Source organism: Acomys russatus, chromosome 13, assembly GCF_903995435.1.
Source record: "Acomys russatus chromosome 13, mAcoRus1.1, whole genome shotgun sequence".
NCBI lineage: Eukaryota > Metazoa > Chordata > Mammalia > Rodentia > Muridae > Acomys > Acomys russatus.
In genome coordinates, this window is record NC_067149.1 from 62,976,895 (window position 1) to 62,993,040 (window position 16,146).

Genomic DNA, 16,146 nt, shown 5'->3' on the forward strand with positions numbered 1-16,146 from the left:
ACCCCGGAACCTTCGCGCGGCGAGGGCGGGGCGCAGGGGAGGGCTTTGGCGGGGGCGCGGCGCCGCTTCGCCCAGCCTCCGAGCTCAGCGCGGGCCGGCGGGCGGCCGCGGAGGATGCCGAGGGGCGGCGACGCGGGCCGGACTCAGCCGGGGCGGCGGGGAGGGCGCCGCCCGAGGGGGTAGGGCGGCCGCGGGGGCGCGCTCGGGCCGGGCCGCGCGCCCTGCGCTCCGTTCGCTCGCTCGCGCCCTCCTTCCTCAGTAGCGGCGGCGGCGGCAGCACAAGGCGGCGGCGGCGGCGGCGGCCGGGGAGCAGACATGGCGGCCGACCTGAACCTGGAGTGGATCTGCTCGCTGCCGCGCTCCTGGACGTACGGGATCACCAGGGGCGGCCGCGTCTTCTTCATCAAGTGAGCGGGCGGGGGAGGTGCCGCGGGGCGGCTGTGGGGGGCGGCGGGAGCCAGCCGGCCGGGGCCCCCGTGGGTCGCCCCTCAACGCCGCTCAGCGCCTGTCCCTTCTCTTCCCTGCAGCGAGGAGGCCAAGAGCACCACCTGGCTGCACCCGGTCACCGGCGAGGCCGTGGTCACCGGGCACCGGCGGCAGAGCACAGGTAGGGCGGGCCGGGGCTGCGGCGCGGGGCCACCTGGCGGGGTTGGAGGTGCTCCGGGCTGCGCGCGACTGAGTCCCGGGGCGCCTTTCTTCTCCGGCTTTTCATCAGCACTTGGAGACGGCGCCCTCTTCCTGCGCTCTGGTCCCCATCCCTGCCCCGACACCCTCGGGGATGGCCGACGCCCCTCTCTCCCGGGTCACCCCCGTCTCAGCCCCCAGCACCCTTTAGGAAGTCCACACTCGCTCCCTCTCCTTGTTTCCGCGTACCCCAGCACCCCCGCAGTGAGATGGTCCCGCATCTTCGCCGGGCTCCCCAGAGAACTGCCTTCTGCCAAGCAGCTTCCTCCTCCTCCACCCTCTACTTTTCCTAGTAGGTGTCTGATGGAGGAGTTAGGGGTGCTGCCGTCCCCATTCCCCCCTCTCCCGCCCCCCGTGCTCCAAACCCGGGTGCGTCCCCTCCTGCCACCCGAGGAGCTGCGGGAGTCAGGACACTGGAGCAGGCGCTGCAGCCTGTGATCCCGGCTCAAAAGTCCTCGGCAGCCTCAGCCAGGCTCCACGTACCACCAGCAGGCGGTGGGTGAGCCAGGGAGGTCCCGCGTGGGGGCCTTCGGGCCCCAGTTCCGCGGGGGAAACGCATCCCGGGTTGCTTTGATAGCGTTCTTGACTGCAAAGGGCGAGTTGAGCTGGGGGAGTGCTTGCGTTGTTTTCAGTGCTGATCTGGCTTTCTTTTGTCATTCTTTTGTTTACATTCACCCAACTTGTTTGCCTGAAACGTAACGCGTGCTCTCGTACCGGCCCGCCTCTATTCCGGGTGACTGCAAAGGTTAGAGAACAGTTGTGTCGAAGGTGAGGCGGTTTCAGCTGCCCTCCTAGGTACTTTTCTCTTTAACTCCGAGGTTCTGAGAATCTCCTATTAAAGTTGCCAGAGGGTGAACAAACCAGCCTTTTCTGTAAAAGGCTGGAGTTCGGTGAAGTGACTAATAACGCGTCCAAATTTGCAAAAACGTGGAGGAGGAAAGGGAAGGCTGCTGTAGTGAGCGTGATGAGGTTACATTTTTAGGGCATTTCTGACTAATAAACGATCGTGTTTCCTAACTCCCTGTGCAGTCTTTAGCATCAGCCTGGTTTATATACACACTGCAACTTTGATAGCCTCATTGCTTTTGTGGCTATGGGCACGTTTATTTCATGGAAGACAGTGTGGCATTAAGTCATTTAACAAACCAAATGCTTTATGACATTATTTTATGCTTATTTTGATTATATGTAGCACCAATGTCTTTGAATTACCCTTACACGTTGAATAATAGTCATGTGCCAGAAATATTTATTCTCTGATGTGATTTCACATTTATCTATTTATTCTGGCTTGATTTACTTTGCATGGGCTCCGATTTTGTCATCTTGGAGATGGGCTGTGATTAAATCCACGTGTCATCATAAGTACCATGTGGCACATAAGATACAGCCGATCACCTGAATCATTCCCAACGTTATTACTTGAAACTTCACATCTCTTAAGGTCCAGTGTACTGAACCACGTGTGTAAGCATTCAGTCAGTTTTCCACTAATTAAGCGCTGCAGTTCTTTTCATACTAGATGTAAACCTAGATGGAGTTGGATTTAAAAATATGGTTTTGAATAGACAAAATATACTGGAAAAATCAAGTGCTGCCTGTTTGGGGCTTTTGCCAACCAGTAATGGGCGTTTTACCTGGGTTTGGAGGACTTTGCCTTTCGGGGTGCGAAAGGCATCATATATTTCTACCCTGATCATTAAAGGGAATGAATAACCATCTCTGTCATCTCTAATATTGCTGGGGCTTCCTGGTGGCTTTAAGTTTGAATTGTCATCTTCCAAATAATATATTGACTAATGATTTTGCCAGCGAAGACTTTGGGTTGACATTAAATGAATATAGCTAATAATGAAGACAGATAAGATGTGTTTAAGCTTATTTTGCAATCCCACTGAAGTAATACTAACATAATGTATATTTTTTAGATTTGCCCACTGGCTGGGAAGAAGCATATACTTTTGAAGGTGCAAGATACTATATAAAGTGAGTGAATTTTGATTTCTCCCTTGGTAATTCAAATGCTGTGAAGGACCTGAAGTTGGGTACTTGTGAGTCTAAGACACAGTCATACCTTAAAGTTTATTGTATAGTGGTCATTTTAATCCTTTATATGGTTATGAAATTTTGAGGGGGAGGGTAGCCCTCCTCGTTATCTTGTTATTTGCATGGAGATTCATGCATTGACAGATTGTAAATTAGGTAACTGTTGGCTACATTAGTTTGCTTGATGTTTCAATAGGTTTCTGCGGTAGAATATTGTAGTCTTTGGGTGTGTGGTACTTAAAAGTCTTAGTTCTTGATTACCTGTCCTAAAAGCGTACACTGGTGCACAAAAATGTCCCTGTTATGTCACCATTCTTGCATTTGAGGTGAGTCCTACTTAGACATATTTTGGCCTGAGCAGTTAATAAGTAGCAAAACTGATGTAAGCTAGGCTGTGACAAAGGAAAAGTGAAACAGCAGTAACTTCGGGGCACTGCACAAGCTGTGATGGAACTGGTTTGTGATTCTGGTTTGGTTTACTTAAAAATGTCCAAGACATCGTGTCTTACAATACTTGTTGGGGTAAAGGCTTTGAAGAGAGCTTGAAAGGTGGCTGACTAATCAGTGAAAACCAGTTCTTGGGGCTCCAGACTTGGTTACCATTCACATTAAAGTTGGTAGTACTCCACACAAGTGCAGTACTAGAGGCCAGCATTACACAGGGAGGACTTCATCCTCTCAAAGGAAAATAAGGTGGTGTGTCTTTAAGTTAAAAACTATTTGCTAAAAGAGATTTGCTTTTGTTCTTATATAAACATTTTTAGCTAATTTTAAGGAACTAAATCTTGAAAGAAAATGCTTTTTTTGTTTTGTTTGAGGTGGGAGGGAGACAGCATTTCTCTGTATAATAACCCTGGCTGTCCTAGACTCACCAGGCTGGCCTGGAACTCAGAGAGATCCGTCTCCCTATGTCTCCTTAGTGCTGGGATTAAAGTCATGAGGATTAAAGTCATAGGCCACCAAGCCCAGTCTGAAAGAGAATACTTAAACACAAGATTTGGTAACAATTTTAATAGTTTATTAACAGTAACAGATTCCTAGTTAAAGGTACACTGTGCTCAGCCAGTTATTTTTACCAGTGGTGTTTTTTTAATATCATGCCATATTTTCATTAAATTATAATTACTTGAATGGCTTTTTAAGTTTCTATAGAAGAATGTTCTATGTAAATGTCAAGGTATATTTATAAGCTCAGTTACTTCTGAATGCAGCAACAGGAAAAGCAGAAGTGAGATGCAATAATTGAGGATCTTCACAAGTACAGTCTTTCTGGATTATTTACTCATTTTGACTAAGTTTTTTTGTTTGAAGATCAAGCCATATATTGTTAGATGACCAAATGAATGGATGGGTGGATGGATGGGTGGGTAGATGGATGGATGAGTGGATGCTTCAGTAAAAGGAGATCGTTTTCCTAGAACTTGTTTTCATTCTAAATCAAAGTGAGCCTGTGTTGCCATAAAAAGAATGTTTTCTTCTTAGGTATAGTACTGATGTTGTAAATAAAAGCAGGGTGTTTTGCTTGCTTTTGTCTTTTGTGAGACAGAGTCTCACTGTATTCCTCTGCTTGGGCTGGAACTCATGGAGACCTGCTTGCCTCTGCCTCCCACGTGCCAGGATTACAGGGGTGTGCCATCATACCTGCCATAAGACAGGCTCTTATTTTATTTTCACTTACTCAGCACACATTAGATTACTCTACATTAAGCCTGGTTGATCTGAGAATAGGAATTAATGTCAACAGTATTTTAATTTTAGTGAATGAGTGTGGTCTTGGATGATTGGGGTTTTTCATAGTTCAAAATTGAAATGTAACATAGGCTCAATGTGTTTGTGTTAATATAGAACTGAGCTATTAGACTTGCCTTGTTTTACTAGCTAACCATTTTGATGACATTTTCTTTCATTTTGAATTCGAATTTTATTTGAGTACCATGCCTAAGTGACCTTCTTAGGAAAATCAGGAATATTAGAAAGCTGTATATTAAAGCCATCCTAAAACTAGTAGGCTTTACTCGTGTGATATCAAGGGGTAGCCAGGTGCTTCTTAAAGTACATCATTTACATGGTGAGAGCAGTTCATTCAGAACTGGGTGCATCTTAGAAATCCATCACACACTGAGCTTCTTCAGGGATGCTAGCCACTCCAAAGTAGATGGTGTGCTGAATGTAGGTGCACGGGTTCGCTTTTCTAGCTGTGCCCCAAGAGGCCCCATTCCTTCCTCTTTAGCTACGTCACTAAGATCAGCTGTAATTCCTTAGAAACTTTTAACATCCTAGGTCATCCCATCCTAGGCATGCTTTCTCATTCTGATGGTGAAGACTGAGAATCATTTTAATGTTAGAAGTAATCGTAATTGTTTGCCGTTGTCCCCACATGTGAAGAAACAAGAGGGACACTCTTTTGGCACTTACCTTCTGCAGAGGACAGCTGAGGATCTTCCAAAGGAAAATCGTGTCAAGGAAGAGAGTGATCAGTGTTCATGGATATCTTTTCATCTGTTTTTTTGTTTGTTTGTTTGTTTGTTTGTTTGTTTGTTTTTAAAGAAAGGGGTTATTGATCAAATCAAAAGAAAAGGAGGGGATAGAAGAATGAGCTGGTAGACTTGACTCACATGAGACTGTAGAGGGGACACACTGGCCTTCTGACTCCTCGTCTCTTGTTCTGGGAGGTACTGTTGTCTGTGGGGACCCACAGCACTTGAGTGCTCAGAGCAGATGTGCGCAGCTCCAAAAGCCTTCCTTTTCTGAGGACAGCGCTGAGCGCTGGGTCCTGGGAAGAACTTTCTCTTTGAGTGATACTTTGATATTAACAGTTGGAGTGGGCAAGTTACAGAAGCTGCAGTGTTAGTTTGACCTTTTAAAAAACTTTGGGGGTCAGTCTTCCGAGCTTTAAATTAGACTAGCTGGAGAAAACAACTTCTAAATTCCACGCAGTGCATAAATTTCTTTGAATTTTATTCTGTGCTGTTCTGGGAATTGGCAATATTCTAGGAAATAATGAAAACTGACAATGCTGGGAAAGGTGATGTGGGAGGCCCGGGGAAGCTCAGCACCCCTACGCTGCCTTTCCTTAGCTTGGCGTGGCTAACTAGAGACAAGTGAAGTGTTCAGGTGTGCTGATTGTCTGCTGCTGGGCCTATGTTCACATGTACTCATAAAATGTTTGTGTCCATATCTTCCTTGCACAGTTTCAAGGATAAATAGTTGTCATGTCAATGAAGGACCCAGTAGAGTGGGAGTTGTATACATTTAAACAGGGTCACAAGTTTACAGAGTTTACAAAATACTGGTTCTTTAACACAAGTTTACAGTTAAAGATTAAAAGAAAGTTAGGTTTAAAAAGGTTCTTAATATAGAGAGTATTTTCTATTTGTGTATTCAAAAATAATAATTTATAAAATTCCCTATCTTAAAAATAAGTAAGTATAAGCTTTGACTTTTTAGTGGAAAAAACTGATTTTCAGTGTACTCTAACCTAGCCTTCAAATTTTGTGTGTATCTTGTCTGTCTATGTATATATAAATACAGAGTTTGAATGTTACTTTTCTATATTGCTTTCTAAAATTTAATTCATATGATTTATCTTCAGCGAAGAGGCTAAAAATTATTATAAATGAATTTGTAACTTAAAGTATAGCTTTAAATATTCCGTATTTTACCCAAAGTCAAACACAAGCCCACAAAGTACAGAGGAGAATCACAGATACTGGAGTGTTATTAAGGTTCTTGCTTAAGCCTTGCAAATATTGCTTAATGACTCTTTAATGACAGGTCACTGTAGCTTAAAATGTATGTGTCACTGACTGTTCCTTTGTGCTTCAAAGCTTTATGGTAGTTAACCTAAAGTGCAAAGCAAATCCTACAGCATTGCTGTGTGGCTGGAGAAAAACTACTGGCTGACATCAGACTGTACTTACTTGCGCACTGTGCAGTGTATACAAATTCTGTGTGATAGCTTTTTTTTTTCTTTTTTCTTTGAGACGGGTTTCTCTCTGTAGCCTTGGCTGTCCTGGGCTTTGTAGACTAGGCTGGCCTTGAACTCCCAGAGATCTGCCTGCCTCTGCCTCTTCGAGTGCTGGGATTACAGGCGTGCACCACCTCATCCAGCTGGGATAGCTTTTCATACTGCTTCTCTTAAATATAAATTTTGAAAATTTTAGATATGCAAATAGAACAATATATGATTTGGGATAATGAGGCTTCATTTCTTCATATCTTCAATAGAAACTAAAGTGTGCTGAGAATTCCCAAGTACCTACAGTGATGGGGTTTCTGTATGAGACAGTCATTGAAACTTGCAAGGAGTGGAAAGAAACCGGAACAAAACATACCCACCATAAGATCATCAGAATATAGTGACTGTATTTGATATTTAAAATTGTTTGTAGTTAGGTACTCAAGTGATTGTAACCAGATTTGAAACAAAAGTTTTGAAATAGGGGCTCAGAATGTAGTTTGGGTTAACCTGGAACTCTGTGTGGCCTGGGATGGCTTATAACTCAGGGTGATGCTCCTGTCTCAGCTTTCTGTGCTGAGATCACAGTAGTGGTTATGTTTGTCACTAGAGCAATTGTGGTGCTTCTGAGCAGTGAGTAGACTCTGCTCTGCTTCCTCCTAGAAGTGTGGGCTGTAATGTAGAGCTCCCCTTGTACACTGAGCACTTAGGCCTGTCCATCAGGTACAACACAGCTATTAACCCTGATGGAGTTTGTAACATACTGAACATATGCCAGGTGCTAAAACAGGGAAATGTGGGTGGAGGGGGGGTGACTTTAATGTGTTTTGTTACTTTTTAAAAGCATACTTCTATTTTTACATGTACAGTAAATTTTATATTGACTCTAAATATGAGCAATTTCTTTTTAATCTTTATTGGATTTATAATTGCTATATGTGTGTGACTTGCATTTGTGTCTTTATTCCATGTAGATGACCTAGTGTCCAGCAAGGTCATAAGAGGGCATCAACACTCCCCTGGGACTGAGTTACAGATGGTTGTGAGCTGCCATGTGGGTGCTGGGAATCAAATCTGGGTCCTTTCTGTAAGTGCAAATGATCTCAACTGCTGAAACAGCTAGCCTGCCTCCTTCTTACTGTTTTTCTTTTTCTTTTTGCTATTTCTATTTCTTTTGTTTTTTTAAACTGATTCCCAAAGAGACTATAAAGACCTATCTTGTGTAGGCCGTGAAGCTTTATTATTAGTTCCCAGTATTCAAATCAAAGTCCATGGGCCAGAATATAAGATAGCCTTAGTGGTTTAAGAGCCCTAGCTGCTCTTCTAGAGGGCTAGGGTTCAATTCCCAGCACCCACATAGCAGCTCACAACTGTCTGTAACTCCAGCCCCAGGAGATCTGATGCTCTTTTCTAGCTTCTGTGGATACTAGGCACACACATGATGTAGGCAAAATGTCCACATACATAACAATAAATAAAAATGAAAAAGGAACATGCAGTTAAAAACAGGTCTTATACTGTGTGACTCTCTGCTTTGGTTACTGGGAACAGAAGGTATTATTTCATTCTAGTATTATGGTTAGGTTAGTGGACTAACCCACCTGACACCTTGTTTAGCCCGCAAAGCCTGTTAACTGCTACTGACAGGGTCTCCTGACTGGGTCTTCTGTACATTCACTTGGGACTGAGTGCCTTGTACTTGTACCCACTGTCCTAGGAGCTTGAGCACATAAGGCGGGGAGTGGAGACCACCCCGTCATCTTTGGATCTAAGGCCACGAGGGAGAAACAGACATTTTAAACAAAGCAAAGAGAACAGATAATGTAATTTTAAAACAACATGTTCTTGAGGGAAAATACAGTTTGTTGTGATGGAGTAGGAGAGTTTACTGTGAATACCTTACTGTTCAATGCTGGTACCAGCCTTTCCAGCACAGTTGAGCCTCTTTGTGGGATTACATGATTACATTCCCTTTCTCTTTAGCCCCAGGGCCCTGCCTGCTCATTATCCTTTGCCTGGAGTTCTCTTGATAAAGCTTAATACCTGGAATTCAGTCAGCTGCTGGTCTATCAGGACTTCCTTTCATTTTATTATTGTTGTTATTGTGTATGTATGTGCACATGTGAAGATCAGAGGACACCTTTGTGGAACCAGCTCTCACATTTGTCCTTTTTATGCGTTTATAGGCCTCTTTCCCACTAGTCCATGATATCTAGATTTCTTAAGTGATCTGCCCTCCCCCACAATCTTACTCTCAAAGTTGCTTTATACTTGGGATGGTGGAAGGTGAAGAGTAGAAGTAGACTAGACATGGTGGGAAGGCTGGAGTCTAGCCTGATGTAAGCACCCTAGTGACTTCTTTCTCGTGCGACCTTTTCATTTTGTATGACAGATACGTGTAAGTTAGGGTTAGTGGTGAAAAGTTTTGTGTGTAAGTGTGTGTGTCAGTTGGAGTTCTGTCAGTTGATATATTACTGTTGTCAGTTGATGTCATAAGAATTTACAGGAGGAAGAGGCAGTTTGGTGAGCTGCCTTGGAGCTGTTAGGTGAGAGGACTTGAACAAGGTAGGCTTGCAGATGTGCTAGGATTCAGATCTAAGAGACTGGAGGGAGAATTGGGGAGGCTCTGCTCTGCTTCATCAATGCTAAGCAGTCTAGCAGGAGGACAGCTAGGAGGGCTGTTGGGAGAGCTATTTGCACTTAGATTTTAGGTGGGTTCGTCTATCTCCTAGGCATGATATTTCAGTTGTCATTCATAAAATGAAAGCTTTTAGTGAGTTTTTAATTTAAGCAGCCTGGATTACACAGGGCAAACCTGGAGTCAGCGGGCAAGATGGTTTGTTGCTCTAGCCTAGAAGTTGATTGCTTGAACCAAGTCTGTGACAGAGGGAGCAGAAAGGAAGGAGGCCATTGATCAAAGATATTAAAGGGGAGTTGACAGGCCTTAGGAATCTTGCTGAGCAAGGAGACTGACAGAGGACGAGGTCAGAAGCAAGTGGCTACATGCATGATGGTACTGTAGAGCAAGGGGATATGTAGGTGGAGGGAACGCTGGGTGGGTATGCTAATGAGGGATGGGTTTTTAGTTGTTGAGAGAACACAGCAATATTTTAAGTGGCTAAGATCTGGCCTTTGCAAAGGAATGCCAGCCTTTCCTCTATGCATCAGTCACAAATAAGCAAACATTTTTCTCAGACTCAAGCTAAAAATTTCGGATTCAGCTCTCTTGTTATTTCTTCAGCATATGCTTGAGCTAAATGTCATGGTTTTTACTTGTAATTCCAGCACTGAAAGCAGGGAAAAGAAAGTCACTGGAAGTTCAAGGCCAGCCTGATCTACACAAGATCAAAATTTAAAAAATGCCTCCCTAAACAAATATGGGAATATGGGGTGAGGTCGAAGAATAGGAACTGGGGCATGGTTTTAAATCCTCAAAACTTGCCCCCGGTGACATTTTACTCCAGCGAGTGCTCCCTACTAGGGAGTACGCCTCAAATATATGCCTATTAAGAATATGTCTCATTCAAACCACCACATGACTATATTAAATTAACACATTAAATAAGCATTAATACAGGGCTGGAGAGACATACTCAGCAATTAAAAACATGTATTGCTTTTCTAGAGGAAGGGGCTCCGTTCCAAGCACCCATGTCAGCCAGTTCACAGCAGCCTTAACCCCAGATCCTGGCCATTCAGTCTTTTCTCTCACCTCAGAAGGCACTTGAACACACATGTGCTTGTACATTACTCAAGCATACACATGTGCATGCACATACTCAGGTATACATAGACAAGTAAAAACTTTACATCTTTTTTTTAAAGTTAATATCTTTTAAAAGTGTATCCTAGACTCAAAACAAAACAAAGCAAAAAACCCACTTGTTTAATGCAGTTTTCCCTTACTCTAGACAATAGATAGTTTTCATGTGTGAAGTGATCTCACCCGCTGCTGTTTGCAGTCCCTTCTCCTTTCTCATAGTCATTAGTATTTGTTGATGATATGAATGACTCTGCTCATGGCACTCTATGCTATCCACAACTCTTGTCATTTGGGTCGTTGTGACATTTTAACATTCTATCCTGTGACATTTATCCTTCTCTATGAATTGGCAAATCATCTGTTTATCTAAGTTTGGTTTATGTGATTCTGCTCAGGCTGTGGGGAGGGATGGGAATCTGTTCAGAGATCTGATGTAGAGCCCACTCCACATAAAGCCAAATGATGTAAGGACCTGATGCAGGCACCCAACACCCAGAACTTGCCTTTGACCATCACCTTTCTATTAAAGCTGCTCATAGTTCAAGTTTGAGTGGAACCTCTGCAGTTTCAGGAAGACAAGGCAGTGGTGAGTATGGATAAAGCAAATGTAGGTCAGATCTTAAAATATGGAAAACAGTGGGCCCAGGAGAAGCCCGAGAGAAATAGAAAGTGGTCCTCATGGGCTGTACATGATAGACATTTCTGGGGCACTTAGGAGTAGCCTCTGGCTGTATGAGACTTGTGTTCTGAAGTGGCAAGTAAGTACAGAAGCACCCAATCAAATCCTGTGGTATTAGCACTTTGCAAGCAGACGTGGTCTCAGGATCATGGAGGCCTATTTCTAGTGCTCACATGTGATGGACAATTAGATGTGTGAAATGAACTAAGAACAGATGGTAAGAAAAGCTTTTTATCCCTTTCAAACCATTTGCCGCAACACCACAGGGCACAATTTATGGTGCCATCTTGTAGTAAGGATGCTTTGTGTACATGTCAGTGTCCCAAAGCCAGATGCTGTAAGTGAAAAGACTATTTCACATTAACTTCAGGAGTAGCACAGCAAACCACAGGATCCTCTTAACCCGCCTTTCTTGGTTGCTGAAGGTTTCTTTCAACCAAACCAGAGAGTGGTTTACTGTTTTTCAATTCCAGCCTTTTGTTTTTAGTCCCAAAGACTAAGGTTCCTTTTTAGTTAAAAAACAAACAAGCCAACAAAAAACCAGAACTTCTTAATCAGGACTTTGGCCTCTGAGTCACATGCTCATTCCTGGGCTGGATGCTTGGCCTCTAGTCTCCATGGCCTCTTCTTAGCTGGGGCTGAGGTGCTGATGTTGGCAAGCCTCCTCGAAGAGATAGTAGGGAGGAAGGCCTAAGTCATCATGAGAAGTTGGTGTGCAGAGGCTAAAGTGTTATAGGTTGCCCCTCTTCCAGGTGAGGGGTTACGGCAGAGTTGAATTCTAAAGAAAGAGGAGAAGCTGATCCTAGACATAGAGGTAGACATATTTCTGTGCGTCTTTGTGGGCCACGGGTTCCCACCACTGCTTTTGAGAGCCCTCACCACTTAAGACATAATTCTAAAGAGTGTGGATGAGCATGAGAAATTTTACCAAGACTTACCTTGCTTTTTACATTGTGTGTGTGTGTCGTGTGCAACCCTTCTGAATGACTGACAATCTACATTCACTGTTCTTTGCATAGTCATGGTCTAGAGACAGGGTGTATGTGTCTGTGCAAACTAATCTCTAAGATAAAAATATGGCTCTAAGATTCTGTATTCAGCGAATTAATCCCAAGAGCTTTTGCTAAAGCTCAAAGTTAAGATGTATATAATACACATTTTACTAACTAAATATTTGAAATTAAGTTGTTCAACCTAAAATTTAAAATGCAGTGAAAACAACAGTAACACAAAATCGTGAAAAGAAATTATTCTTTGCTGTTTTTTAGTGATATCAAAACTTATTTTTAATTTCTTTTTTAATATATGTTATAATTTATTCACATTACGTCCCGATTGTTATCCCCTCGCTCTTATTTTCCCATTCCCACCGTTCCTTTCTCTTCTGCCCTGTTCCCCTCTCCTGGACCTCTGAGGTGGGGGGAACGCCTCTCCCACTATCTGGCCACAGCTGACATGCACTCTGGTGCCCATGATTTGATCACTAGTTATCACTACCCCCTTGGCAGGATGGCCTTGTGGGCACACAGAGGAAGGGGATGCAAGCTATACTTGCTGAATTTTTATAGAATAAATAAATGGTATAAAGTAATATGTTAAATTAGGAGCAAATACTTTTCTCTTAAATATTCCTTGCACAATATAGGCATATCCTAATAATGGCTTTTAGTATAGACACTTGAGATGTATATAACATCTTTTGCTTACGTTGTAAGATGGTTACCATAAGTAAGCAAATTAATATATTATCTTGCAGATGATTGTGTGTGGTAACAAGCATCTCCAATAAGTCTGCAGTAGATGATACATATTAATTGCAGCCTTTCAGGGTCTACACTTTTTGCAAACTGCATCTCAGTCCTTTAACCTGTACCTTCCCCTTCCATTTTGTTCCTGTGTCTGTCATGTCCTGTTTCTTTTTTAAAGCTTCCCTGTATTAAGTGTAATCATGCACTGTTTTGTCAGTGTATGGCTTATTCTACTTAGCATAGTGTCCTTTTGGAGCTTTGAATACTTGGTCCCCACTTGGTGGAACTGTTTGGGAAGGATTAGGTGTGACCTTGTCAGAGGTGTGTCACAAACCCCGGCTGTGGGGTTCTCTGTCTCCTGGTTGTATCTCAAAATTGAGCCCTCAGCTTCTGCTCCAGCACTGTGCCTGCCTGATTGTTGCCATGCTTCCCACCACGATGGCCACAGAAATTGTGAACCCCAAATAAACTCTTCTATAAGTTGTCTTGGTTATGGTGTATTATCATCACATTCGAACTATAACACAGTCCTCCAGCTTTATCCATTTTGTTGCAAATGCATTGACAATTTTTACTATGTCTGCTTGAACCTCGTCTGTGACTTGCCCGCTCCATATAGATCTCTTGTGTTGCTTTTCAGTGGTTTAGGATACATGAGCATTGGCATTTTTTGTGTTTGAACTATTTGACTTAGTAGAGACCTTCAAAGTGTTTTGGTATGTGAATTTTCTGTGAGGGTTTTTTTTTTTGGGTGTGTGTGTGTGTGTGTGTGTGTGTGTGTGTGTGTGTGTGCTTTTATTCTATGTATTTTTATTCATAAGTTATATGTATGTGTTATTATCAGTCTGTGTTTTAACTTAATATTAGTTAAGACTTATTTTTCTTACTTTGCTAAGACTTGAGAATATGTAATTATATGTACTAATCATGCACATACACTTAGGAACTCATGAGTTGCGTGTACAATGTGATGTAAGTCCTTTCCTGGCCAGTTAGATTTACTAAGAAATCGTTTTTTTCTGTTAGATCTCCATATAAGCGTGAGCAGTGGCCCCTGATGTGAAGTGAGAAGCAGCTGCAGGCCGCACCTTTGTTGCCATGTTACTTTGATAAAGAGGATCCTATCAGTGCAATCCCTGAGTACAAAGTGTAGAGGATAATTCTTGTGCCTGTTCTGCAGGCTTTTGATATTATGAGTTGGTTTATCTGAGCAGGCTATGAAAAGTTTTGAACTGTGGTATAAATATGAAACACACAGGTATTTGTTTATGACTTTGGGTATCTAACAAAAATGCTGCTCTTTGATTTATTCTAGAAAACGGTCCAGATGCCTGGCTTGCAAATAGTGGTTCAGAAATGTCATCATGTAGAGTCTAAATCTCATGTCTGTTTTATGTCTCTTGAAAGTAAAAACTGTTAGCCGGGTGTGGTTGTGCACGCCTGTAATCCCAGCACTTGGGAGGCAGAGGCAGTTGGATCGTTGTGAGTTCGAGGCCAGCCTGGTCTACAAAGCAAGTCCAAGACAGCCAAGGCTAACACAGAGAGACCCTGTCTCGAAAACCAAAACAAAAAAAACCAAACAACAAACCCCCCTCCCTCCCCCCAAAAAAAAGAAGAAGAAGAAGAAAGAACGAACTGTTGCATGTAATATACACATTGAGGATGATGTGCACATTTAGTGATATATATTTTATTTTTACAGTGTGGGATTCTGTTTAAGACCTGTGATTTAAGAATAAGAAATCAAATTGTTGGTAACTACCTAGATCATTAAACAAAGAACTTTCTTTAAAGAGTAAAGTAGCTACTATTTGTGTCTAAAGATAAAAGGCAAGAGTCAGAGTGTCCTCTGTGAGTGAAGAATTAAAGGCATTTCACTGCATTATGCAGCACGTGGGGCCGAAGCGGGAACAAACTGAAGGTGGGATAGATGTAAACCTGGGGGAGATAGGCAAGGCAATCTTGAATGGAGGTGCTACAGACATTTGAAAAAGAGACATTTTGAAATGAATGAATTTAGCAATAAACTATGAATAAAGGGGGATTAGTAGGAGAGGCAAAGTAAAGGAATAGAATCCCTTATTGTTCATAAAATAAATAAAAGTTGAGATTGCAACTGTATTGATCTTTGGGTGTGAAGCACTTAAATATATTAACACCAGCACTGCAGAAATGCTGGCAATCTTGTACTCTTGGGCACACTCCTGGGTAGCAAAGCCTGTGATAGTGATGGCTTGAGTATGCTGAGACCTGAGAGCTGTTGGTCATAGGCCCAGCAGGGTCACATTCCTCTTGAACCCCCTCCCCCTCTCTCTTGTTTTATTCACAGGACAGCCCCACAGGGTGGGAAGCAGGTCAGGCCTGGTCATTCCAGCCACTGACCCTCATACACTTTCCCAGATGAGTGGGAAGGCTGGTAGCAAGTGCACTATGCTGATTCTGTCTGCTTTCAAAGTCAACCAGTTAGCTCTTGGGAAGTGGCTTAGAACAAATGAGAAGCCTTTGTGAATCTGGAAAAGTGTGACACAGTAGTTTCTGAAGGGAGCCAGGCATGGTGGTGCTCACCTTTAACCCCAACACTCAGGAGGCAGAGGTAGGCAAATCTCTGTGAGTTCAAGGCTCGTCTGGTCTACACAGTGAGTCCAGGACAGCCAAGGCTACACAGAAAAACAAACAAAAGGAATAAAGAAAAAATTTTCTGAAAGGAAGATTGTAGAAGGCCAAAGAACTGCATATGTGCAGGAGACCCTAGCCCTCCTGGCCACACACTTTACCTACTGACCTAGGCTTTAAAACATCAAGTCAGGGGTTGGGGTGGGGGTGGCGGTGGGGAAGGCTGGAGAGATGGTTCAGCAGCCTGCTCTTCCAGAGGTCCTGAGTTCACTTCCCAGCAACCATATGAGATCTGATGCCCTCTTCTGGTGTGCAGGTATACATGCAGATAAAGCACTCATATACATTAAATAAATAAATCTTAAAAAAAAAAAATAACAATTTATTAAAAAAAAAAAATACAAAACAAGAACATCAAGCTGGCCCACCCTCCAACTGTCCTCATAAACATTGAGCTTACTTTCTGCTTACTTATTTCATTACAGCAGATTTCACAAAAGGGAGCTGTGACTTTGAAGGTAGCTATATAATTGGTGGGACCATCCTTAGCCCATCTTAGCAGAATGGCTTCTGTCTGGCTTGCTTCTTTAGTGTCATGGAAGAAGGCTGACATTAAGTATTTCTATTATTGATTTTTGTTTCTCTAAAGTATTGA

At 43.0% G+C, this 16,146-nt stretch overlaps 1 protein-coding gene across 1 annotated transcript in view; it reads left to right on the top strand.

Annotated features, from left to right (window-relative positions):
• The first annotated feature begins 236 nt into the window (after window positions 1-236).
• The window catches only part of Plekha5 (pleckstrin homology domain containing A5), a 189,605-nt gene continuing 173,695 nt past the window's right edge, over window positions 237-16,146 (top strand). The window contains exons 1-3 of the mRNA XM_051155526.1: window positions 237-407; window positions 528-607; window positions 2,613-2,670. Coding sequence (XP_051011483.1) covers window positions 316-407; window positions 528-607; window positions 2,613-2,670 — 230 coding nt within the window. The 5' untranslated portion in view covers window positions 237-315. The remainder of the gene's footprint in view (window positions 408-527; window positions 608-2,612; window positions 2,671-16,146) is intronic.